Source organism: Cebidichthys violaceus, unplaced genomic scaffold (genome assembly GCF_023349555.1).
Source record: "Cebidichthys violaceus isolate CVI_PGR_0920_01 unplaced genomic scaffold, fCebVio1.0.p SCAF_16, whole genome shotgun sequence".
NCBI lineage: Eukaryota > Metazoa > Chordata > Actinopteri > Perciformes > Stichaeidae > Cebidichthys > Cebidichthys violaceus.
The window spans coordinates 3,932,526-3,960,325 of NW_027176329.1; the positions used below are offsets into that span (position 1 = coordinate 3,932,526).

Genomic DNA, 27,800 nt, shown 5'->3' on the forward strand with positions numbered 1-27,800 from the left:
ATCACACCAAACCTACCAAGAGAGGACCAATACTTATGTAAGCCCTGTATGTACCATTGAGGACACAGAGGAATGTGTGTGTGTGTGGGCTTTTAATGACTCAATCAATCCAATCTTGTTTGAGCAAATCAGATGTCACCTCAACCTGGAGGTCACACCACAGCTACACAGACAGACTCATGACCTCAGGAACTATCCCAGCTCTAAAAATATCTTTCTGGTTTTTGTGGTATTTTGGTTGTGTATGGTTTTTCTTGTCTTGTCCTTATGGAAATGGGAAAAGGGGTCAAATGGTAAACACTTCCTGTTGCAATTCAGTCACATGAAGATGCCATGTACTGTATAGAATGAGAATACAGGAGGAACTGAATCTTTTAAGTTAATTCACTAATTCAATAATTAACTGACCTGATGTTTTACACTGATTGTAAAATATCATGAGGTTAATATGATTATCTTAAACCAGAACAAATATGAAAACTAGAAGGCTAAAAGTAAAGATGAATAATGATCTGAAGTGATGGTTTTACGGTCATCCAGGTTATAAAATCCTATTTGTGTTTCCACAGCCCAACAGACTCAATCAGTATTGCCGCTAGTGAGGCAAAGGAACTCTTCATTTTAGAACATACCTGCCAAAAAAACATGAACCACAGTAGCTGTTTGCTGCTTGGTTATTCACAGGATATTACCAACTGCACAAAGCTCTTAAAGACCTCTACTCGGAACAAAGAATTGTGAGGTTTAACAGGCTTAACACCACCCACTGCTCATCTGGGATGGAAACAGCAGCAGCACAATATCGCCACCCTGAGAAAAGATGAGAGTACTGTCACTGAATGAGAGTACTGTCACTGAATGAGAGTACTGTCACTGGAGGATGACTCACCTACCAGCCCTGTTCAGGCAAGTTTTTTTAATTAGAGCCCGAGCAACCGACAATGTCAGGCCGCGAAGGCCCTATTGAAATTTGAATACACATAGTAATTCGGCCGCATATTTGGGGGACTTGCCATACCCAAAAACTCACCAAATTTTGCACACTTGTCTGGCCTGGTGAATATAGCCATAGGATATAAGTTGCATATTTGTGTGTAAATAAATGGCTCTCTAGCACCCCCTAGAATTTGGACCGGCGATGCCCCTCGGCCAGTATGTCCAATTTACTTGAAATTCAACACACATGTCCACCTCCGCTATATCTACAAAAAGCCTCTCAGATCCTTAAACTCCGCCTACTTAGATTTTCCGCCATTTTGAATTTTGTGAAAAACACATTTTTGCGAACTTCTCCTACACGCTGAATTTGATTGATACCAAGATTCATTATTGGATCTACATCATCAAAAGTTATCAAAAGCCTTTTGATATCTCTTTGCGTTTACAAGATATGGACCAATAAACTTCTTAGGGGTGTGGCTTATATATCAATACACATAACTTCTCAAACATTTGTCCTAAAATCACCATATTTGCAGCATATGTGCACATCGCATACTGTAACATACCCTGACATTTTTATTTCATTCAACCACAAGGGGGCACTACAGTAAACGTGCCATATTGTGCTTTTTTGTCACTTTTCGCAGTTTTCAGCCTTTGTACTTTAACAAACTCCTCCTACAGAATTCATGGGATCAACCTCAAATTTGGTCAGGATGCTCTTCAGGCCTTTGATGAAAAGTTGTCAAATTGGTGAGTTTTCATGGAAGAACCTTGAAGTGGTGTGGCGGCCATTTTGCCTCATTCTGGATGAACAATAAAGTTGTTATAACTCCAAGGTACATTATTCAATCTGCAAAAAATTACATATGCATGATGCTAATTCAGGTCTGAGCATATATCAATGCCACAATGTTCAATAACTCATAGAGCCACCTACTGGCAAAAGGAAATGTCACATTTTATACTTTTATTTACTCCTCCTAGCCAGTTGACCAGATCAGTCTCAAATCTACTAAGAAAAGCCTTATGACATTGAAGACGCTTCATCATGAATATTGTGAGTTTTTGTTGAACGCTGTTGCCGTGGCAACGCATCATTTGCCATGAAAAAGAAGCTGATGGTTCAGTGGCTTGGGACGCTCAAAAACTCATGGAACTTTGTGCATGTGTCATAGATCATGGAAATACATATTTTATATGGGTTTCTGGCTTGGCCGTTTTAAATTGCCTCCATAGTGCCCCCTAGTGCCCCAGCGCTACATTTCAGTTACATGCATGAAACTTGGTAGGCTCATGTATCCCATAAAGACTTAAAATAAAGAACCATGCTGTAAACCGTACCGGAAGTCGGCCATTTTGATTTTTGTGTCATTTTTAGTCATAATAACTACACACTAAGAAGCATTAGTTAAGTATGAGTAAACACTTAATTCATCATTTATAAAGCATTGTTCCTACATTAACACTCATTAGTATACAATTCATAACAACAGTTATAATTGTTGTATTCTTGATTAATAAGCTTGTCTATTATGTGTTTGGTGATTGTGTTTTCATACTTTATAAATGATGGATTCCCCATTTGTAAATGAAGTATTATATATATTACAAACCAATTATTAAGGAGTTGTAGATGATTAATAACATCCTTTATAAAGTGCTAGTAAATGATTAAGAACTTATTTAGATGTACATTATTCATGCATTTATATATATAATGATTTAGATATGCACTAATGGTTAGGGACTATGGTAATATAGGCTTTATAAATGCGTATTAATAGTACAATTCATGATTAATTCAGGTAGTTACTAGTCATTTATTAAGTATGCTGTGTGACCTCATCTAAAGTGAGGACTATCTATGACTTACAAAGTATTTATAAATGACATTGAAAGGCTATCAGTGCCTCAAAACCCACAAAAGTCAGTTATCTTCTCAACAGAAAAGACAAAAAGACAAAACACAAAGTGATCAAGAACATATCAATATTTATTACAAGATGCAAACAATGTACTGTAAAAACAAACCTCTCAGCCATTCATTCATGTAAAAAAAACGAAACAAACAGATTCTTCTTCAGGAGAACATGGCTGATATAAAACATTTGTAAATGTACAACTGGAGCTAGCCAGGAGCTTTGCATATTAGTTTACATTTACTTATTTAATTATTCATTTTAACCAAGCATATTGATCTCCACTGTTCACACTTTTCTTCAGTTGCATGTCCCGATGGCAGGCGGCGAATCTGCTCATTGTTTACAACCGCGAAATGAGAAATCCTGCCTTCAATATGTCATCGACGTGGGACAAAGGAAAAGCCCGCTTCATACGTCATCAACTTGGGACAAACGTTTCGCTCAGGAACTGAGCTCTTACGCTATGGAATCTCAGACTTAAGTTGAAAGGACGCGCGGACACGGACTAGAAAGAATGACAGTCACGTAACATTACACATTATGGAGGTTGAGTATGTAGCTAGCCTTGCTGCTAGCAAGTCACTAACTAGAGTATTTTTTTACAAGAATGAATGGCTGAAAGGTTTGTATTTAAGAGTACATTGTTTGCATCTTGTAATAAATATTGATATGTTCTTTATCACTTTGTGTTTTGTCTATTTGTCTTTTCTGACTTTTGTGGGTTTTGAGGCACTGATAGCCTTTCAATGTCATTTATAAATGCTTTGTAAAGCATAGATAGTCCACACTTTAGATGAGGTCACACAAAATACTTAATGACTAGTAACTACCTGAATTAATCATGAATTGCAGTATTAATACACATTTATAAAGCATATATTAACATAGTTTCTAACCATTAGTATAAATACGTTCTTAATCATTTACTAGCACTTTATAAAGGATGTTATTAATCATCTACAACTCCTTAATAATTGTTTAGTAATATATATAATACTTAATTTACAAATGGGGAATCCATCATTTATAAAGTATGGAAACATAATCACCAAACACATAATAGACAAGCTTATTAATCAAGAATAAAACATTTATAACTGTTATAAATTGCATACTAATGAGTGTTAATGAGTGAACAATGCTTTATAAATGATGAATTAAGTGTTTACTCATACTTAGCTAATACTTCATAGTGTGTAGTTAATATAAAGTGTTACCAGGTAACACTTTATATTAACTACACACTATTACACATTCTCAATGATATCTGCCACTCAGTCCACAGAGGGAGCACTGTCACTGCCAGAGAAGATGTGGAGTTGAAAAGTAATAAAATGAAAAGAGAAGAGGGAGAAGAGAGACAATGTTCCTACCTTTGTAGTGCCGATCATCTTTGGGATCAGAAAAGAGGAGACAAAACAGAGTTTGGTTTTACGACTCATTTGAATTTGGCCACAAACATATTTCATTTGTTCCATGATTTGTTCACTGCAAAAATACACAAGAGGCAAACGTACACTGCTTAGTCAGCATTTCACACTGCCCTTTAATTAGCATAAATGTACTGAATGTCCATCTCAACACGAGGGTAGAGGAACAGAGAGGCGTCTGCTGATAGAATGACGTTAGTCCGTTAAGAATGTGTCAGCATGTGAAATCAGTCAATGTGACGGTAAATGAAACCGGCTCATGTACCAAATAAAAGGAGCTGGACTACATGACATCCCACAATTCCACACTATTCCACTTATCAACAGTTGGTGGTGGTAATGCGTCATAACAGCAAAGTCCCAGCATAAGGCAGGGGGAGGGAGAGCACATCTAAACAATGCTGCTTCACCGTGTAAACATGAACGTCTTTTACTCTGGTGCCTTTGAAATAGTGTACATTTTCTTCAACTGCTAAAAACCTTTTTTTTTCCTTTTTTTCCCTTTTTTTTCCATTTGAACCCAAAATGTTGAGCCATGCAGCAGAGAATAAACGGAGGAGAGTGACTCACAGTGACACACAGGTTTTGGGGTGTCCCACTTGCCCATCTTATTGCACTGTGTTGAGTTTCGGCCCATGAGGATGAAGCCAGGCAGACAGCTGTAATGTAGCTCTGTGCCCTCCACCGGGGGCCCCAGGGGCCAAGAAGACACCCGGCCATTTTCCAATGATGTCCACACCCGAGGACACAACAACACTGGAACAGAAAGACAGATGTTCTGAAGAGAGATCTCATACTTAATAGTGTGATAGAACAGCAGCAGAGAACTGCTATTTATCACAGTCGCTTTCTTTGATACAGCCACTGCAAACATTCTTAAACCCTGCAAATATATATATAATATAATAATATAATATAATAGATACATAGTTACTTTATTAATCCCAAAAGGGGAAATTTGTTCTGCTACAGCAGCATTTATACATACAGATAAGCAATAAAAATAGCAGAGTAAAAATATGAAAAAATATAAAATATAAAAATGCACAATATATACAATAAAATATAAATTAAATTAACTAAATAAACAGTAGTGCAAAGACTTAACCAAACAAACAACAGAGTAATTGATTTGGCCTGAGGTGATTTATTGTAAAGTCTTATAGCAGTGGGCATGAATGTTCTCCTGTATCTGTCCTTGTAACAGCAGAGCTGGATCAGTCTGTTGGAGAAAGTGCTCCGCTGTCTCTGCAGTAGGTGGTGGAGAGGGTGGTCCGGGTTATCCAATATGGATAATAGTTTCTTCAGTGTCCTCCTCTCCACCACCTGTTCCAGAGTGTCCAGTTTGCAGCCGATGATGGAGCCGGCCTTCTCAACCAGGTTGTTAAGTCTGCTGGCGTCTCCGGCTCCAATGCTGCTCCCCCAGCAGACTATGGAGAAGTAAAGTGCACTGCTGGCCACAACAGACTGGTAGAACATCTCCAACATCTTGGTGCACACATAGTGGCTTTAAATACATTAAAAGTGTGTGAGGGAAGTGAGGGAATTGTAGCGTAGCATAACAGCAGCTCATGATTGTTTCAGAGGATAAACAAAAGAGTGAGAGTCAAATGGATATAAATTTCATGTCTGTGTGTTAAAGCCATTATGAGGAACTTTGTGTTGATTTTGGTGGTTCCTGTGGACAAAAGCGTTCGTGTTTCCAAACACCAGAATCCCTTTAAAAAACATTTTACATTTTACTGCAACAAGGTCTGACAGTCTTCCCCGCTTTGACCTGGTTCTGGTTCTCCTCCGCCTCCCTTCCCTCCAGCAGGCCCATCAATACGGCCTGGGCCTCCAGCAGCGTGGTGTCTGCGGTAGACTGGTCTCTGATGGAGGCCCCACTAGAGTCTGAGGTGAAGGAGTTTCTGATTTCACCAGAATCCGTGTGTAATAATAAAAAAAACATCTCAAACCCCCATTTAATAACAAAGGTTACAATTTTGTAACCCTACTTCTATAAGCACAGGCGGAGCCCTCTTATGGACTTTATCGGTAATCCTCTCCTCCACTCTCTAGCACGAGTTCGCTGAAATGTCAGTAACATAGACAGTCAATCACTGTCCAAGAGATAAAACCATATGAATGGACAGGGCGTCGACCAAGCTGCCGCTGTAAATATGTCCTCGACACTGAACCGCCAACTTTGCCACGCTGCATGTAGAATGTGTGTGGACCACAGTAGGAGGGTCTTGTCACGCCTGCCTATAGGCTTGGGAAATTCATTACAGCGAAGCATCAGGATCCCACTGCTGCTGGCGTTGAATCTTGGGTAGCGCTAGGCAGAACTTGTGGGCTGGTGGCAGCTGAACACCCCTCTCTGGTTCCTCAAGACTTTGTATGCAAAAGTAAGAAGTCAGTGGGAAAATCACTGTTCACTGATGAGAAAAAAAGATAGCAGACAGAGATGTGTGCTGCCTTATTTTATGTGGGTTCCGCACATATTCATTTTCATTCTAATTTTCAGTGGGCAAATGCATGCTGATTGAAGGAGAGTATTACCGATAGAGACCAGTAGAGGGTGGAGCCTGTGTGAGTTAAAACAGTCATGTGGTGTAGTTTCCTTTGCCAATACAAAAACATATCACACAGAATGAAGGCAACATAGGAATCTCAGCCATAAACTCTATTTGTATAGCACATTTCAACAACAAGACAATTCAAAGTGCTTCAAATAAAACCATTAAAACATCAAAACATAAGGCAAAAGAAAAGGAGATTTAAAAACAATTAAGAACATTCATTAAAACACTAAAAAGCAGTGTAAGAAATAAGATACAGTAGTAAAATGCAGAAATGCAGGAAATTGATTAATATCCTTGAATGTGGTTCAATTAAAGGCAGCAGCAAACAGAAAAGTCTTCAGTCTTGATTTAAAGCTGAGGGTCTCTGCAGACCTGCAGCTTTCTGGGACTTTGTTCCAGATATGTGGAGCAGAAGAACCGAACGCTGCTTCTCCATGTTTAGTTCTGACTCTGGGAACAGAAAGTAGACCAGTCCCAGACGACCTAACGGGTCGGGATGGTTCATAAGGTAGCAGCAGATCAGAGATGTATTTTGGCCCTAAACCATTCAGTGCTTTATAAACCAACAGCAGGGTTTTAAAGTCAATTCTTTGTTGAACAGGAAGCCAGTGCAAAGACCTCAGAACTGGAGTGATGTGATCCACTTTCTTGGTCTTAGTGAGGACTCGAGCTGCAGCGTTCTGAATCAGCTGCTGCTTTCTGATTGACTTTTTACAGAGACCTGTGAACACACCGTTACAGTAGTCCAGTCTACTGAAAATAAATGATGGACAAGTTTTTCCAAATCCTGTTGAGACATAAGTCCTCTAATCCTTGATATGTTCTTCAGGTGATAGTAGGCTGATTTTGTAATTGTCTTGATATGGCTGTTCAGGTTGAGGTCTGAATCCATAACTACACCTAGGTTTCTGGCTTGGTTTGTGGTTTTTAACATCAGTGATTGAAGCTGAGAGCTGACTTTCAATCGTTCATCCTTGGTACCAAAAACAATTACTTCTGTTTTATCTTTGTTTAATTGAAGAAAATTCTGGCACATCCAGTTGTTGATTTGTTCAATGCATTTACCCAGCCCCTGTATGGGATTATAGTCCCCTGGTGATATAGTTATGTAGATTTGTGTGTCGTCTGTATAATTATGATAACACACTTTGTTGTTTTCCATAATCTGACACCACATGTCATTTTCGTCAGTTCTGATGTGTAATTAGCTACAGACACAAAGTATTCTCTGTCCTTCAAGTAGGATTCAAACCAGTTAAGTGCTGTGCCAGAGAGTCCCACCCAGATTTTTAGTCTTTCTAGTGGTATGTCATGGTCGACCGTGTTGAATGCAGCACTGAGATCCAGTAATACTGAGACTGAAATTCTGCCATTGTCTGTGTTTAAGTGGATGTCGCTGAAAACCTTAACAAGAGCAGTTTCAGTACTGTGGTGCTGTCGAAAGCCTGACTGGAAGACATCCAAACAGTTATTTACGGCCAAGAAGTTGTTCAGCTGTTGAAAAAAACGCCTTTTCAGTTATTTTACTTAAAAATGGAAGGTTTGATATTGGCCTATAATTTGTCATTGTTGCGGAGTCTAAATTAGCCTTCTTTAGGAGTGGTTTAATAACTGCAGTTTTTAGGGCTTGTGGGAAGACACCTGAGAGAAGGGATGCGTTTACAATTTGTAAAAGATCAGTGGTCATGCAGTTTGAAATATCTTTGAAAAAGTATGTTGGTAGAATATCCAAGCAGCAGGAGGATGACTTCAGATGTTGAATAATGTCTTCTAGGATGTTATTCAGAGATGGGGACAACACATATCCTGTGGTAGGTGTGGAGGCACTGACTGCTTGTCTAATTCTCTGAATTTTGTCAGTAAAAAAGGAGGCAAATTGATTGCATGCCCAGGTGGACTGGAGCTCAGCAGCTACTGACACTGAAAGGGTGTGTTAGCCTGTCGACGGTAGCAAATAATGCGCGTGTATTGTTATTGTTTTTGGTTATGATGTCAGAGAAGAAGGACTGCCTTGCATTTCTAAGTTCCAAATTATAATTGCCAAGTCTCTCTTTATAGATGTCACAGTGAACCTGGAGATTTGTTTTTCGCCACCTGCGCTCAGCTTTCCGACACTCTCTTTTCTCTATTCTGACCAGCGTAGTATCATTTTATATTTAGTATAAAACCCACATATATTTAGTGGGTGCAACGGCATCAATAACATTTTTAACTTTAGAATTGAAGCTATCTACAAGTTCATTGACTGAGATGCAAGAGAGGGCTGGTGTGGAGGAGTACTTCTGAATAAATAGTTCACTGGTGTTTTCAGAGATGTAACGCTTTGTCACAACCTCGGTTTGGGCATTTGTGTGCAAGGAGACTCTCAAAGAAAACACAGAAATGATCAGAGAGTGCAACATCAGTCACAGCAACCTTGGAAATGTTTACACCTTTGGTGATGATCAGGTCCAGAGTGTGCCCCCTGTTGTGGGTGGGTCCTGTCTCATGCTGAGTCAGATCATAGTTATCAAGGACACCACATAGTTCTATAGACCCTCTGTCCTGGGGACTACCAACATGGATATCAAAAGTCCAGTTTGTGCCTAACAATAAAATCATTGATTAAAAATGTTTTTCCTCACAGAGACCTGACATTTAATAAAGCTAAGTTTAATGTGTTCAAAGCTGTATTTGCCCAATTTATCTGAACAGGCTGACGAGAAACGAATGTTAAGTTTGATACGTTTGCAGATTTACTATTGTTTCTTCTAGCCTCACCTTTCTTTTTCTATGAACTATCAGGACAGGAATTGAGAAGGCTAGCTGCATACAGGGCCCCGACTTTTCCTGGAGAGAATCATTGGTGTCATTAGCCTTGTAGCCTGGGGGGGGGGGGGGAGTGTGAGTAGAGAGGAGAGGGACCAGGATGGAGTCTGGGGGGTGGAAGTAGGTGCTGGTGAGGGAGGTAAAGACTCCTTCCCTTAGAGGGGGGGAGAAAGTGGGAGATCAGAGGCGGTCCCTGATGACGAGGTTGGAGACTCCTCCTCTTGGATCTCCTAGGCGGGGGCGTCCTTCCTATAAGGTCTCTATGGCGATGCTGTGTGGTTATTTCTTGTTTAGACTCCTCTTGTCTCTTGTCCTTGGCAGTGGGAATAGACGGGTGATGCAGGAAGAAAAATAGGTTAGAGGTAAACATTTTTACCCCTGACTTGTTCAGGTAAACTCCATGTGCCTTAAAAAGATGTCTGCGCTCACAGAAAATGTAGGAATTGTTGATAAAATGTACTGAATGGTCAGTACATGCAGTTGACAGCCATTTGTTCAGCGCAAACAGCCTGCTGAATCCTTCGTCTCCTCCTCTGACTGGTGGAAGAGGGCCACTGATAAACACCTCAGCCTTGACAGAGCTGCCTGTGTTTAACAAATCAATAAAGTCTCGCTTCAGAACGTCAGACTGTTGTTTCACAACATCACAGCTTCCTGTATGCACGATGATGTTTTTCACCGTGGGATGGTCAGCCAAGATGTCCAGGATTTTGTCTCTCATGTTAGAGACCGTATCTTTCGGAAAGCAGAGTATTTTGGTATTCTTGCTGCACAATGTTCTGACATCTTTTACAGCATAGTCACCAACAATCAGAGTCTCAGGCCCAGTCATTAGCTTTCCCTGCGGCCTTTTACGCTCACATTTACTCTGTTCTTACCCTGCTTTGAGAAGATATCTGCTTATCCAGGTCATCAGATGGAGATTTAGGATCCTGCAACAATGGAGCAAATCTGTTTTGAAATTGTAGGCTTGGTTGTTGTGGAGGTAGTTTGCTGGTTTTACTTTTCTCCGCTGTCCTTGGCTTTGTCCGGCTGAGTGCAGGGGTTGAGGAGGAGTTCTTCCTGTGTGCTAGTGCAGGCCAGCCAGTCACATCACAAATCTCAGGACGCTGGGCTCTGCCTGTTAGTCGTCCTCCCACATCATGAGGGTATGATTTCCTCTTTCTCGCACCGAGAGAGTTCCAGGGAGGACTACCATTTGAAGATTCATTATCTGTTCTCTCCTCCTGTTTCTTGGTAGGCCTGGTGGTGCTAGTTAGCTCAGTCTTAGCTTGTGTTTGTCCAATGTTTTGAGTCTGTGGGCGACTGTGGATAAGTGGAGAGCAGAGCTGTCCTTCAATCAGAGGATCGGTGATTCGATCCCCGGCTCTGGCTCCGCTAGTCGCAAGTCGATGTGTCCTTGAGCAAGACACTTAACACCAAAAATTGCTCCCGTAGCTGTGCCTACGGTGTATAGATCGATACTGAATTGTAAGTCACTTTGGATAAAAGCGTCTGCTAAATGACTGTAATGTAATGTAATGGGTAAAGTGGTATCATTCCCACACAGTCCATTTACCTCCACGTTTACTTCTAGTCGGTGGATTTTTGTTTCCAAGACTGCAATCTTCTGCAGGAGTTTGTGGTAGTCGTCTGTGGAGAAGGGAGGCATCTTGCTGCTACTTAGTTTTAGCTTAGCTGCTAATTAGCATTAGCTAACAACCCAAATATCTCGACCACTTTCTGGATTCATCTTCACTCAAACGTTGAAGAGTGATATATGAGATATATCTATCAATTTCAAACAAGTTGTAAGTCCACTTACTAGCTTTTTCTAGAGCTTTAACTGCCTTCTACAACACCACTCGCAAAACATACGCATGCAGGGAAAAGGAGGAGGAGGAAGAGTTAATCACTCAAACTCTCATAATCTGATTGATCAGAAATGTTTGGGACTAGTGTTATCACATGTGATTGATCAAAAGAAACCCACAACAAAATCATCAAATTTGATTACATTGTTTATGTAAAATGCAGAACTCTGATTGGTGCATAACATGCCTCCAACTGAGACCCCACCCACCTCACACCAGTGGGAGTCACTCAAACCAGACTAATGACTGTCAATCACACTTGAAGGGAGACGCCCAGGTGGAGCTGTGTTTCCCTGTAATGAAACACAGCCAAAGGGGCTTACAACCTCAACAAACAAACACAGGAGCAATTAACAGCAATTAATGATGGCAACTGGTCCAACAACACCTTTAACACATAGTTAGTTAAAAAAGAACTAGCGTCCTGTGTCTTAAATGTGAAATATAGGTTGCTCAGGTTTCTTTTTACTGAAAGGCTCAAATTTCATCGTGCACAAGATGTTGGCCAATGAGAACAGAAGGAATTCAGACGATCTCTCCTCCACATGATGAAAACAGGATATTTATTTCTCCTGAGAGGACGATCAAAGACTGGGGTATATATATGTCTGGAACAATGTTTCATGTGGGAGATGAATGAAGGTGTGATGGAGAGTCAGCTGAGGTTAAACTCACAGCATCTGCTGCGCTGGCTTAGATCGGTCCAAGTGCCGTTGGGCAAACACTTCCTGACCTTGGGTCCCACAATCACTCTGTTGCCCCTGCAGATGTACTCTATCTCATAGTCTACTGGGAGCATCTGCACACTGCGGATCTACACACACACACACACACACACACACACACACACACACACACACACAGAGAGAGAGAATTAAAATCAGTACACCAGTAAAAATATACCACTACATAGATTTGGTTATTTTGGATGGATTTTGATGGCTGGTTACAGTATATTCCCAAGTATATATTTTTTTATTTCAACTGGAGAGAGAGACTTTTTACTGGTTTTTAAGTACATTTTGACATATTTCAATAACATCTCTCATTGCTTTCTGATCTGCTCCCATTTGAATTAGCTGTAAATACAAACAGAACACTTCATCCAAGTCTAACTTTGGGTTGAACTCTGTGCGGCAGTAAAAACCGAGTGACGGTAGCCATTCCTACCTGCTCTTGTGTCAGACCTCTGTACCTTATCCCTCCATCTCTGGGAGGACGGATGATAGCACAACCTGAAAGAGAGACAAAACCGTCAGGTGGAGAAGAAAGAGTCCTGCAGTCCTCCAGCTCTGATCTGTCTCAATCAGCTGGCTGTTAATCAGCTGCAGGGCAGACAGCTCTGCTGTTCAACACTGATGCTGGATCCTGACAGCCACACCACACAGATTTCAAACTAAAGCTCAATGCAAGTTTTAAACCCACTTTTCTTTTGACCATCAAATATCTATCAAAGATCTTCTGACAAGAGCTGTGTGTGTATCAAAGCCTGAGATCTCTTCTTCCTTTGTGCCATTTTTAGATGTTTTAACAGATTTACATCTTCAGGAAGGCAGCTTAATTAAAGGTGCAATATACGAGATTCAAAGCACTAATAAAGCAGCAACTATTTGCTATATGGAGGAGTAATGTCTACCCGAGCATAGAATGAGCTCACTCTCCCTCTGTGTTCGCTGTTATCCAAGTTTCTCCGTTCTTTGTTGGCATAGCCAGGCCAGCCTCACATGCTGTTTAGTGCATGTTCATGCATGTGAGAGTGACCCACTAGCTCGCTCACTGCTGCTGATCTGCACTGCTGTCATATGGCTGTTACAGCTAATAACGCCGTCCTGTCAGCTGCGAGCCCCAGGCTTATTCGTCGCCATGTTGAGAGCCGTTGACAGGCAGCAGATATGCTCCCAATCCTGTTTATGGCACCTTTAAATTAGGGGTGATTAGGGAAAATGATCTTGTATGACATATTATGTCGTGTTGTGGGCCGTGCATTTTAGACCTGGGCCTTCAGTGCTGTCCTACTACAGTTGAACCTCCTCCTAATGACCTCATTATGACGCCACAGCTACAGGTTATTATTTGTTTCTAGGGGTGTAACAATACAATTAGTCATATTAAACCGTTCGGTACGAGGCTCACAGTTCCATACGCATTACGAACTGAACAATACGTTTGAATAATACTAGTGCATTTGGAAAATGCAGAAGCTTAAATTGTGGGAAATATAATGTTCTTTCGGTGGAGCCACTGCGCACAACCTGGCAACCCACCCAACGTCACAGACAACGTGCTGTCTGACACGCCCACCACGGAAGAACAACATTGTACACGACACGTGTGTTCTGAGAGACTATGCTAAATTAGCTTAGCAGGAAAACCAACAGCAGCACACACGCTGATTCAAACAGGGCTAAAGCAATCGCCACACAATCCCCATTTCTCCAGACCATAATTCTTGCTTTGTAAAAGAAAACAGATACATGAATGCGTATTCATTAACGGACAATGCATATAATCAAAATCAATGTAATTAACACAATTACAAGAACAAACTCATAAGAACCAGTCACATATATTCATATGACAACAAAGCATGACAAATCATTCCAGCAACTCTGCGGCGCTAAAACACGCATTCATCCACACACTGAAGAGCACCATTCAAATATTATTCACATCAGAGGGAACAATATTAACCATATCATAAAAACGACACCATAGACAAATGAACACAGTAGTAACGCTACTGCAGATGTAAAAACAAAAGCAGTTCACTACCAAAGATGCTGTTCACTTAAAGACAAAGTCCATCCTCCTTTCTTTGTTAACAAAAAGTTTAATGACGCGGTTGTACGGAACATCGGTGCGGTTCAGTTCCAGCCAGAGGTCCTCCTGTGAACGTGTTCGTTGAGTTGTGGATCCACTCGGGTCTCAGCAAAAGTTTTCAAAAGCACCGTAGCTTGTAAGTGTCCTGTCATGCTATGGTGTCGTGTTGCTGCCTTGGTTAGCCAACTCAGGTTAGCAAATCCAGCTTAGCTCCAAACACCAAGACGCTCAGTCGCAAATAAAACGTATTCTTAGCCATAAAATGTGCAACGCTTCTCTGACGCTGTCAGCCAGGAATAACGTTTGTACAAATCCTTTTCCATGCTGGGTCAGGGCTGCTAGCTGTGGGGTTGGCCGACACTTTGATACGATGTCCAGTTTTTCTGGAAATGTCCTTCTTGAGAAATCCGTTTCTCCTCCTCCTTCAGCCATTGAGTGTTAAAAAAACAAAGCTACACCAGGCAAAATGCTAAAAATGTCATGTCAATGTCATAACTTCTTACATATCTTTCAACTTGAACTCTTACTACTAATACTATCTTCTGCTAGCCAGCTTCAGCTTCACAACAGTGACGCTAGCCCACTGACCAATCACACCGCACGTTATTGCTGACGTACTTGTAGGCCACCTTAGAAGCTCTGACATGTCAAAGAATACGCCCAACATGTCAAACTAAAGATCTGATTGGTTGAAGACTATGACAATCAAAAATATCGTCCCCATTTACTTAAACTGCAAAAGTCTACCTAGCGGGCCTCAGGCCTCTCTTCTTAGCTAGAGACATAGAGGTGAAATGTGATTGGATAAAAGCTCTACTTAAAACAAGCTGCAGGCTGGAAGCAGAGCAAATGAGGAAGACAGTAGCTGTACAATGAGATAATAAGCTAATGGCAAAAAAACATTAGAATACATGTAGTGTATTTCTGAAAAAATATTAAATGATAAAATAGCTATAACTGTGATTCTGTTTAGGCCAGCAGAGCCTTTGCTGGCCCTGACGGCCCACCACTGGTATAACGTAATAAGTAATATATTTGATATGATAACAAATGGATAATTGAAACTAAGAAAATAAGCCATCTGTCCCTCCTCAACCACCAGTAGACATATAGCTGAATTTACAATGAATTTAAGAAGCAAAAAGTAAACCCTAACCCTTAAATTATCCAAATAATTCTTTGTGACAGGATGAATGTTATGACAATATGTATAGATGAGTACAAAATGAGTCAAACAAAAAGCTGGACATGAAAAAACAATGAGTAGAAATAAACAGACACAACATGTTCACAGTGTTTTGCAGGTTTGAAACAGTCAGAAAAGCCTTTTATAAATAAAAGAAAAGGCTTTTCTGACTGTTTCATGCCAACATTTCTACCACTAGGTGGCAACCTATGTCATGTTTTCAGTATTAACACTCTACAGCACCAGCAGCCTGGTTTCCAGCAGAAGGCTCACTCGTTATCCACATCAGTCATTTTTCTCCAGTAAGACAGAATCCTTATGAGGTTTGTGCTTGTTGCTGCCAGCAGAGCTTATTTGTCAACTGAGCAATGGTTTCATATGAATAAATGGTGCTTCATTAGGATGGGGACACAGTTAATAGGGCCAGCTGGAGCTTGACTATCATGGGAGGAGACCGATATGCATGTTCAGACTGATGTACCTAAAGGTTTAGGCTACAGTAAAAAGCAGAGATTTGGAAGGTGAAAGGGACTGAATTAAGATTCTCCAAGCCCAATTATTTCTACATCAAAGTATTGTATTTTTACATGCTTTGTGTTTTTCAAAGCAGTTATATCAGATGATATTCAGTGATTAATGATGGCCAAAAGCAAAACTCCCTCTCTGTGTTCCTAGCTGTGTTAATGCAGGACTTAACAGCATTCCCAGATAATTCCTTTTCTAATAATAATTCTGAGCGATATCTTTTCAATTGCTCCAGTCTGGAATTTATGGCTTTAACGATTTGCTGATTTTAGTTCCACACTCTGGTCAAATTATTAATTTGACACGCAAAATGTTAACTCGTCGCAGGTTTTAATGATATTTTGTGTGAAAATTCATGGTCTTCAGAGATTGATTCCTCATGATTTGGGTGACCCATGAGCTTACTGATACTGTTGTACCATTACTATGGGGAAATGTAATATCTACACAATAATAATAAACATAATATCAGAATCTGATGCCCCAAGCCCATTGTGACTGCTAAGTGAACTTTAGATGTCTAGTCTTATTAGCATTTTTAAGGTTCAGTGTTTTCATTACTTTATAAGGTCTCTCGCCCTCACAGCCATTGTCACGGATTCAGTCTGTGTCGACTCAGAACGTCTTTCCATATGAAGTTATCATTATCAGTATCCAGAACAGATCTGTGCATAGACCTATAATCTGGTAAATGGACTGTACTTGTTTCTCTCTTTTCTAGTCTTCCAAGCACTCAAAGCTCTTTAACACTACATGTTATCATTTACCCATTCACACCCATTCATACACTGATGACAGGGGCTACCATGCAAGCCTCAGCTGAGCCTCAGTCGCCGTGTAGCAAGTGGAGTTTTTATCAGTTGCCTCAAAAAGGTCATAATGTTTTAACAAAGGAAAGGCTCTCTCTGTAAAATTGCTCTATTTCATCCATTTTGGTTGTTTTCCTGTCAATCAAATGCAGCACATTGGCTACACTGTTTGCAAGCAGATCAGACACGTATGGACACAACAAGTGACAAATATTCAAAAATAACAATTACTTTATTAAAATATAATGTAAATGAAGCCACTCATCAGCATGGTATACATTCTAGACATAGTAATAACAGGGTTAAACATTAATAATATCTCAGTATCCGAGTCACCTATTTGTCACAGTGTTCTTTGATGCCAGCCTAATCTCAACAAAAGGGAATTTTTGGTTCAAAAGACATTCAGAGATGCCAAAGTTTTAACAAAGTTATATTATGAAATAATATCTGAACCTGACCCTAGCTACAAGCTTTAGTCAACAAAACAACCCCAACCTAATGTCTGGTCTACAGAATGTAAAAAATATTGAAAAATGACTATCACAATTATCTAAAGCACAAGGTAGCATCTTCTAATTGCAATTTCTGATATTCACTGCTATTGCCTAACCCTGCAGGAGTCAAAAAGACAGACCGATACACACATACCCTTTTCACCAGTCCTGTATCATTCCAGTGAACACACCCTGAAGGGAGACTGACATCTCCAAGAGATGCTGCGAGTAGAATATTCACTGACCTAGTTGGAGGGGCTTTCCCCGCCTAGGAGACTGTGGCTCAGTGATAGAGCGTCCCTCAAACAGCGGATCAGAAGTTTGATCCCGGGCTCCGCTAGTCCATGTCCATGGACTGCACAGGCAGAGCAAGACACTTAACTTAGGCTGTATGAATGGGTAGACTCGAAGGAGCAACCAACTGGTACACCCACAGGGCGGTTATTCATACACTCTCTTAGCTGAGGTCAGTGCAAGCAGCTAAGCTGTTGGAGAAGAGTGTTCCAGAGGCACAAAGGGACCCTTCACCAAAGCCTCGAGCACCAATGGCACTCCCCACTGTGGGGGGTGCCATTGGTGATAGACAGTCACTTCAGAGGGCGACTGTGGCTAAGTGGAAAACAGGGCCGTCCGTCAATCAGACGATCGGCAGTTCGATCTTCGGTTCCGCTAGTCGCATGTCGATGTGTCCTTGAGCAAGACACTTAACCCCCAAAAAATTGTGTGATAGAATCTGAATTGTAAGTCACTTTGGATAATGACTGTAATGTAATGTAATGCATTTCTGTCGCTCCACTTCAAATGGTGAATGGACTGTACTTGTACAGCGCTTTTCTAGTCTTCTCAAAGCTCTTTAACACTACATGTCATCATTCACCCCCATTCATACACTGATGACAGGGGCTACCATGCAAGGTGCCACCTGCTCATCACTAACATTCATATAGATTCATAAACTGCAAGAACAGCCTGCGGGAGCAATTTGGGGTTAAGTGTCTTGCCCAAGAACACATCGACATGGACAAGCGATCTCAGCTGAATCTGCAATACTTGGTGAAGTGGAGGCAAACTTGGTTTGCATGGTTGCCCCATCCCGCCGATGTTCTCTCCTTCTCATCGTCACATTGTTGCACTCTCCTCTTTTTCCTTTGAGGGTAAGCAAGTGGCAAGGCAGCTTCTCCTCCAGACGTTTCAAAGCACCAAGTGACAGATGACATTGATCCCAATAGCCCAATCTGTGACAAAGAGGTCATCTCGGTCGTTCCACAGGAGTGATTTGAGTCCCAGCCACACATGGTGAGAGCTCACAGTGGCTAGAAACATCACACAGCCTGTTTCAACTCCCAAAATCAGATTATTCATTTGGCTGACGCTATGGTCCAGAAAGTCAATCTGAGATGGCAGAGCAATAAACTGGGCTCCATCTTTCCGTTTTTTGAAAACAGCTGATGTAAAACACTTACTAACGAAACCCAGCCTAGATGAAAATTCACTGACCAGCTACTGTATATATACCCATATCTAACCTTCCATTCATTAGTAAGATACTTGTAAAGACAGTTTCAGTGCAAATGTACTCCTTTTAAAAAGAAGATAATATCCCGGAGGAATTTCAGTCAGGCTTCAGAACAGCACTGAAACTGCTTTTAGTAAAATAATCAGCCACCTCAGACTAATCAGACGGTCATAAGGCCTCCATTATTGTCCTCTTAGACCTAGGTGCAGTGTTGATACAGTTGACTATGATATCTTGATCAATCTTGGTTGGTTAGTTGATCTTTCTGACGGTGTTAAACTGGTTCAAAACATCAAAAGGAGAAAGTGTTACAACAGTCTTGGAGATCATGTGTCTGAGAAACATGGCCACTGTTTTGGGGTTGCACAAAGGAGCGGCTTTGGGCCATTATTATTCTCACTATGCATGCCGCCACATGGTGGCATTTTTAGAAACAACAATGTATGTTTCCATAATCATGCGGATGACACGCAATTGTACATCTCTACTGAACCAAATGACAATGCAGCTATAAACTCCATTACTACCTGTCTTTTGGTAATAAATAAATGGATGAGCAATATTTTTTTTATGTTAAATGAGGACAAAACCGAAATCCTACTAGCCCTAAAACAAAAAGAGGAATGCTGTTTAAAGATATGGGGAAATTAACTTCCTGGATAATTATTTAATTATTGAGGTTACAAGTCACACATAATACATCATTTTTCCATCTTAGAAACATAGCTAAATTAGACCTACAGTTTAAGTCAAAAGATGCTGAAAAACTTATTAATAACTTTATTTCAAGGCAACTCAATTACTCTAATGCACTTTTTAATGGTCTTTTGAAAAGAAAAAATAATGACAGCTCATTCAAAATTCTGCAGCTCGCATATAACCCAAAACCAAGAGGTAAGAGGAAAACATTACTCCAGTTTTAGCTGCCCTGCACTGGCTTCCTGTAACATTTACAATTGATTTGAATGTCCTCTTTCTTATATACAAAGCCCTAACTGGGCTAGGACCAGCCTATATCGCTAACCCTCTGTTAACTATTTGGCTTTAAGAACACTGCGATCATCTGAAGCTGGTTTATTAGAGGTTCCAAACAACTGCTGAAAGAAAATCTGGGATAGTCTTTGTCAATCACTGTACGAACCATAGAACACACAATGTGTAGGTATAGGAAAGCCAGTTGCTAAATATATTTAAAAGAAAGCTAATAACATCTCTTTATTTTAACCTTTAACTAGCTATTACTAGCTATGCACTGATGTAAATGTGCATGCTGCACATATGGGTAATGGTTTTAATATTTTTAACTCAATTTGTATTATTGTTATCCTTGATTGGAAGATTTTGAGTGTTTTTTTTCCCGGAGCAGTTTTCTGGGATGGCTGAAAAAGGATTATTTACCTAGGTACCAAATTCCAACTGTGCACAAGATGTCAAACGTATTATTAAATATACTAATACATTATTATTATGCTTCCATCTAATATTGCTAACCGCTTATCCTGTACAGGGTACAGGGGGGCTGAAGCCGACAGGTTGCCAGAATAGCTGACAAACGGAGACAACCATTCACACCTACGGGCAACTTTTTCTTTGAAATGTAGGAGGAAGCCGGAGAACCCATGCCAATGTTTCCCCTAACAAAATAATAAGGGGACACCCCCCCCCCCTTGAAGGTCAAGTTAATTTTGTTTAATTGTATTTTCTATATAGCGCCAGATCACAACAGAAGTCATTTAAGGTTCCCTTTCCTGTAGAACAGGTCTACGCCTTGTTATTTTATTAAACAAACTAAATAGCTTCATGTTATTTATCTTATTTACTCGACGGCAAAAATGGCAACACTCGCTCTCCTGCGAGTAGCAGCCGGAGTAGCTCTCCTGCTCCGGGTCCAAGTACAGAAACGAGCCCAAGTGCTGCACGCCCTGCCCCACAAGCAGCTAAAGTCCAGTCACCGCCGGATGCAGGGTTTGACCCAGCTGGGCTGTCAAAGGGGAAACACTCCCCCCTGGCTGTACAAGACTGATCTTGGTTGGTTGGTTGGTTGGTTGGTTGGTAGGTACATACATACATACAAACATATACATGTACATGTACATACACATACATATTCGCGGGCCACATAAAATGATGTCGCGGGCCGAATCATTTTATGTGGTTCGCGAATCCGCCAGGATTTAAAAAAAATAAATAAAAATGTAATTACAAAAAAAATATGAAAAGTTAGATTTGATAATAAAAATATCCCCATGGTCTAAATTATGAGATCGAGAGTCTAAATGATGAGATAATTAAACACCACAGTCATAGAAGCAGCTCTTCTTATGTTACCCTACATGGATTGTGAGTACATTGAAGACTACTTTAAACGTGGCTTCACAACAGATGAAGTCTATGGGTAAATGGGTGCATTTTTGAAGCAGTGCATGCTAAAAGGTATGTGAGCAGGTGAGCTCCGACCAGATACAGACTTTTAAAATGTCAGATTGTGAAGAAACACCATCGGGAAATCTAACAACACAGCTAGCTGAAGAGACGAGCAGGACTTGTCTTTTTCATTAGCTGTTGATGAAAGTACAGACAACACGGATGCATCATACATCTATCAGTGTTTATAAGAGGCTGAAGGCAGACCTGACCGTCAGTGAGGAGCTCTTGGATGTAGCTGCATGAATGGGACGACGACGGGGAGGAACATTAGTGATGCAGAGAGAGGACAAAAATAGCTTTGAACAAAGTGAATGTAATAACTTGTGTTTGATGATATTTGTCTTTGTTATTTTCTTTAAAAGTTTGATCTTTGATAGAGTAATGTGGGTTTCTTAACCCTAAATTAAGAGGATTGATGTTATAACAACAGAAATGTGCTGAAATATAATTTTACATTTATATAACTGCATGTACAATATGTTTACACTTGAATAAACAATAATCAAATGCTGAGACCGTTATTCAACAATATGTTAGGGAGTAGTTACAGTTTTACAGTCTTACAGTTGCAACCGGCCCTTTGAGGGCCACCATGATGCTGATGTGGCCCAGAGTGAAAATGAGTTTGACACCGCTGACCTGGGGGGAAACACTGCATGCTGACACGGAAGAACACGCAAACTCCACACAGAAGGGTCGTCCAGCCCCTCTTGCTGTGAGCACAGCGCTAGCCACCACACTATTATCGTATCATCTAAAGTGACTCCCTAAAAGAGTACATACTAAAAGACCAATCTAATGAACGGATACAGACAGATTAGACCTACACTGCTAACACCTCATAGGAGGTATCGGCCCCTCAGCATTCTCCACCTGACCAGCCTTTTGATAAAAACAGGTTGGAGTGGCAGACAAGTCGACACACAGAGGAGGAGAAATAAGCCAGAAGAATGGTGATAGACTCTTTGATGGAGATGGCAGCCTAACTTTGATGTAGATGGGAAGTGACCTTGATAGACACCACCCAATGCCTTACTTCACAATATGGCCTCCAGTAATCCATTAAAGCACATGAAATCAATCAGTCCTGGTAAGAAACCAGCTCCTCGGAGCCTCCTCTGTGTGCTGCGTTCTTTATTTCCTGCCAGTTTACTGCAAAGCTCGGTTTCACTGACACAACACCAGGAGTATTTTCTGTGCTATCTAATTATCCTCTCCATCGCTTACTGCCTTGCCTTCCCTGGGGGTAATACATCTGGAGCCTGCCATTCCACACAGGTTCACCCACGGTGTAAAACCCTAATTACTAAACAGTCACCACATTTCTCAATAGAGGCCAGGAAAGACCACTAGACGTGACTCCCATAGCAAACATCCCCATCCACCCCCGCACCACCATCCCCACCGCTCAGCGAAAAGAGGAAATGACAGTTTACTAATCTGACGGCAGGTTTACGTCTGTATTACAGAGATCTGACATCTGCCTCTGAGCATTAGTGTCAAAGCATGAGCTAAGATATAAAAGCACCATAATAAGCACTAGAAGTTTACAGCAAATATTCATTAGTGGATTCAGTGCCTATTGGTTGCAGATTGGTTTTTAAATGTGGGGCTGGGCCCGCCTGCCAAGCTGGGCTGTTAGAGGTGGAAATGGTGCTCGTCCAGTGCGAGCTGTGGCAGCAATTTCATGCTCAGAGACTGACTGATATGACAGAGGGAAAAGGGACAGAGGCATGACTGAAGAACTGAATGCATACAAAAGGCATGCAGATCCAGCAGCACCTATCCAGAAAAAAAATCCACTTAGTGGTTCCTTGCGGTTACCTGCACAATTCTGTGAACCCTGGATGTATAACTAATGTATCTGGAATAGCTGTTTACGTTTACGTTCACGTTTTTGCATTAATAATCATAAAATTCAGTGCAAAACAGTGGTTCCCAACCTTTGTTGACAAAGAGTTGGCGAGAGGCCAGTGTCTGCCTGGAGTCTCTTACGGTGTTTCAGATGTCTCATGGATGTAGGACCTTTGTTTGGTTCAGAGGTAGAATCAGGACAATTCTCAAGTGTCGTTGCATATGAAGTTTAGATGTGCTCCTATACAGTGACGAGTATACAGCTCGGCCTCCTACATGTTGAATACTCAAAATAGGATCAAGAGGATAACTGATGAATAAACAACAGGATATATTTTAACCCTCCACATATCAACATGTGTGCACACCACACATCAAAAGACAAACATACATCAGGCCAGCACACAAAGTTGTACCATTGTGCTGTCGCAGCCACAATCATTTTGTACAGACAACTGGATACATTGTGTCAGAGACAAAAAAAAAAGTGTGTGTAAGACAGCGCAGTCATTACCGGCAGATGCATTATAGGCAGACACTCTGAGTAAGGGCAACACGGCAGAGAAGAAGAGAAGAAAGGACAGTGCCATCCCTCTACCTGAAAAACAAAACAGAGAGAAGAATTCATTTTAAAAGATGAGGCTGACAGGGAGAGAGACACATCTGTTTTAGGAAAAGAGCAAAGGAAGAATCCACCCTAAAACACTGTCGTTGATGTACCTTGAATACAGCATATACCTTTCCCTATGTAATGTTTTGTTTTAACAACTGGCTACATGTTAATGACATGATGTTGCATCCCATGTTACATTCCATCAAGGTTTCAAAAGGGCTGCACAATATGTTTTTTTGGTTTGTCAGGATTGATATGTATCGCGCCAATTTAATGTGTAGATCGATCCTTTATTCAGTGCATTTTTTGGTGTTCAAGAATAGGAGGGATAGAAATGTTTGACCGGGTGACCAATGCTGTTGGTTTCTGGTGAGGACGTCTGTCTTGTTACATTTAGGCGGCATCGTCACAGCAGGCGGATCGTCACGCTGTCACCTAAAGTGAAAACAAGGTCTAAATATCAAAACTCGAGACGAAGATTTAGCCTCTCAGTCAATGTTTCCGGAGATCAGGTGTAGCCAGCGGATCAGCCGATCATTGTTTACAGCTTGAGTTGAGAGGTATCGGTCTGTCTGTCTAGCCATTAGCCAAGCTAAATCATTGTTAGATGTTAGCCAGTGGGTTCCGAGATTATATTTCAGCAAATCCGATTTGCATATTTTGATCTCCACACAGTTTACCTGCAAGCAGCCAAAGCCTGCTAAAACTAGATTCACTACTACTCAAATAAAAAGAAAAGATAAAAGAAGCAGAACAAACAAATCTTGTCCTGTGCCTACAGATTCTGCGTTGATACGCTGACATATTCTTATGAAGATTATGTAGTAACTTGACAACCTATGACCTGGAGTTTACCATAACCTAAACTTTAAATAACCTTGTGAGGCTTTGATGCTAGGTTCCTCCATGTGTTTCGTTAAAATATCATGTTGATGCTTTCACGAATTATAATGAGTTCACAGTTATTAAGCTTTACACACAGTAGTGAGTGATTTGCTGACTTTTTTTTGTTTGTCTTGGCTTTCACCTCTCAGGCTACATAGATTTTACTACCTTAGCCTCTGATTGATGGAATTGTAGCTGCAGCTTTGAGGAACATCTAATAGACTTTATTTTATTTTTAGAACTAAAAGAGGCACAGGCAAGAGGACTGAGTAAATGGACTGTATTTGTACAGCGCATTTCTAGTCTTCCGACCACTCAAAGCGCTTTAACACTACATGTCATCATTCACCCATTCACCAGTGGTGGGCCATCAGGGCCAGCAAAGCCTTCTCTCCTGGCCTAAACAGAATCACAAAGTTATAGCTATTTTATAATTTAATAACTTTTCACAAGTACACTGCGTATTATAATTTGTTTTCCCATTAGATTACAGACACCTCAGGACCCCTGCAGTTCTGCCTTGTTTCCATAAAACAGTTTCTCTCTGCTCTTTGCTTATTCCTCTGACCCCTGGTCGGACAAGGAAGCACGAATGCAACGTTGCTGCTTTAAAAGAAAATCCTGGGTTTTTAAACAGTTTCATATTCGCTGGAGGAATCTACTGTTTGTTTGTTTTGTTTATGTTCGCATCCTGGACGAGGAAGCGAACCATTTTCCTGCAGAAGTGAAGAAACGGACTTCTTCAGAGAGAGAGAACCACATTTCTGCTCTCCACCCAAGTCGACTTTGTTCCAGCCGTAAGGACGGAAATTCCCTTACCGAGCCGAAGAAACTCTCTGACGCACAGAGAGTTTTATCACAGCACCGCACATTCTATTGATGCCAATAATTTAGTTTTCTTAAATGCTGATAACTCAAACACGCTTCTTTTCGTTCCCAACAGCGTCAGAGAAGCGTTGCACATTTTATGGCTAAGAATGTGTTTCATTTGCGACTGAGTGTCTTGTTGTTTGGAGCTAAACTGGATTTGCTAACCTGAGTTGGCTAACCAAGGCAGCAACACGACACCATAGCACGGCAGGACACTTACAAGCTACGGTGCTTTTGAAAACTTTTGCTGAGACCCGAGTGGATCCACAACTCAACGAACACGTTCACAGGAGGACCTCTGGCTGGAACTGAACCGAACGGATGTTCTGTACAACCGCATCATTAAACTCTTTGTTGTCTTTAAGTGAACAGCAGCTTTGGTAAGTGAACTGCTTTTGTTTTTACATCTGCAGTAGCGTTACTACTGTGTTCATTTGTCTATTGTGTCGTTTTGATGATATGGTTAATATTGTTCCCTCTGATATGAATAATATTTGAATGGTGCTCTTCAGTGTGTGGATGAATACGTGTTTTAGCGCCGCTGTGTTGCTGGATTGATTTGTCATGCTTTGTCATGCTTTGTTGTCATATAAATATATGTGACTGGTTCTTGTGCGTTTGTTCTTGTCATTGTGTTAATCCCATTGATTTTGACTATAGGCATCCCGTCATGCATATAGGGATGGTATATAGGGGTTAGGTCCAGACATTTGATTCTCTGTTTGGGCTTTTGTTTTCTTTTACAAAGCAGGAATTATGGTCTGGAGAAATGGGGATTGTGTGGCGATTGCTTTAGCCCTGTTTGAATCAGTAGGGAACAGCTAATCGCTGCGGGGAGAGTTTGTAGCTTGTGTGCTGCTGTTGTTGTTGTTTTCCCGCTAAGCTAGTCTAGCGTCACATCGCGTGTAGAATGTTTTTCTTCCGAGGTCGGAGTGTCAGGCAGCTGTCTGTTACGTCATGTGGGTTGCCAGTTTGAGCGCAGTGGCTCCACCGAAAACATTATATTTCCCACAATTTAAGCTTCTGCATTTTCCAAATGCACTAGAATTATTCAAACGTATTGTTCGGTTCGTAAGCCTCGTAGCCCATTTTGGAGAAGCAAACAGGACTACCAGCATGGTAGCCAAGCAATGTACTGCTGTCGATGGGAGTGACATTAAAACATTTTTAGACACCTGAAAGTAAGGCTAACCCAATAAAATCGTTTAGTTTAAGTGCATGCTATATCTAAATTTTTCAATTAAGTTTATTTAATTTTCAAGTTTATTTAATTTAGATAGCACTTTAAAAAGATAACAGGCTTTACACCAAAGTAAGACAGACATACATTTGCACACCCCTGCTGAACATTTGTGCTCGAGGAAAATTTTGGACAGACATCGATTTCAGCGAATTTCCACCTGCGAAATACATGTTTGACCAATCAAATCCTTTGCTCCAACTGATGTCAGATCTTGCTACCAAAATGGGTGGACAGCTTTTCCATTTTTTATTTCTCAACACCCAATATTGTATGAGAAACACAGCAACAACTACCTCGACAACAAAATAAAGTAGAAAAGATGGCTTAATTAAGTTTGCCCAGCAGCTGGGACACAATGAAGATAGCAATGTAGCTGATATGCACTTTCTAACATCACATTTGCACATTTGCAAGGGAACGTTCAATCAGTACGATGTTTAACATTGTACTGAATGTTCTATTAGTAATGACCAAAAATAGCATTGTTTTGTAGGTTTTGCAAGTAACATCGATTAAAAATTGATGTTTATTGCAGTGTTGTTACACTCTTAAATACATTTTTTTATTACATTGGAGAATGTTTTGCTCTCAGACCTATTCTGTTTGATTGAATAATAGACACAAAAGTTGCTAAAGAGTTATACACTGTTTGTAGGCAATATTGATCTAGTGTTTTTATTCTTTCCTCAGTTAACTACACTAAACTGAACTGAGCTGATGAACCAGTAGAGAACATCTAATGAACATACAAGGACTCTGTGTGGCAGCGGTACCATGAAGCACCTCAACCCACTCCAAAGAACCTTTGAGGAACCGACATTTTACTGTGAGGCTTTGAATTGGCTTTCCCACTGAATCAATATGTCAGTATCTCGGAAAGCCATTGACCTACAAACTGCAGCACAATCGAAGCTACTGGTCATTTATTCTAACCCAACTGTGGTGGCTTGATTAAAAGCGGGGCTCAGTAGGGAATAAAGAAGAGTGCTGACACATTGCTGTTTCTTTTCTCTCCATCTGGTATGAAAAA

At 40.8% G+C, this 27,800-nt stretch overlaps 1 protein-coding gene across 2 annotated transcripts in view; it reads right to left on the reverse strand.

Annotated features, from left to right (window-relative positions):
• gabbr1b (gamma-aminobutyric acid (GABA) B receptor, 1b) overlaps nucleotides 1–27,800 on the reverse strand; it is a 160,415-nt gene that overhangs the window by 109,521 nt on the left and 23,094 nt on the right. For both annotated transcript variants that reach the window (XM_068710790.1, XM_068710789.1), the window contains exons 2-6: nucleotides 23,674–23,757; nucleotides 12,696–12,760; nucleotides 12,201–12,339; nucleotides 4,868–5,053; nucleotides 4,241–4,258 (exon numbers count right to left, since the gene is read on the reverse strand). In XM_068710790.1, the coding sequence (XP_068566891.1) occupies nucleotides 4,241–4,258; nucleotides 4,868–5,053; nucleotides 12,201–12,339; nucleotides 12,696–12,760; nucleotides 23,674–23,757 (492 nt within the window). The remainder of the gene's footprint in view (nucleotides 1–4,240; nucleotides 4,259–4,867; nucleotides 5,054–12,200; nucleotides 12,340–12,695; nucleotides 12,761–23,673; nucleotides 23,758–27,800) is intronic.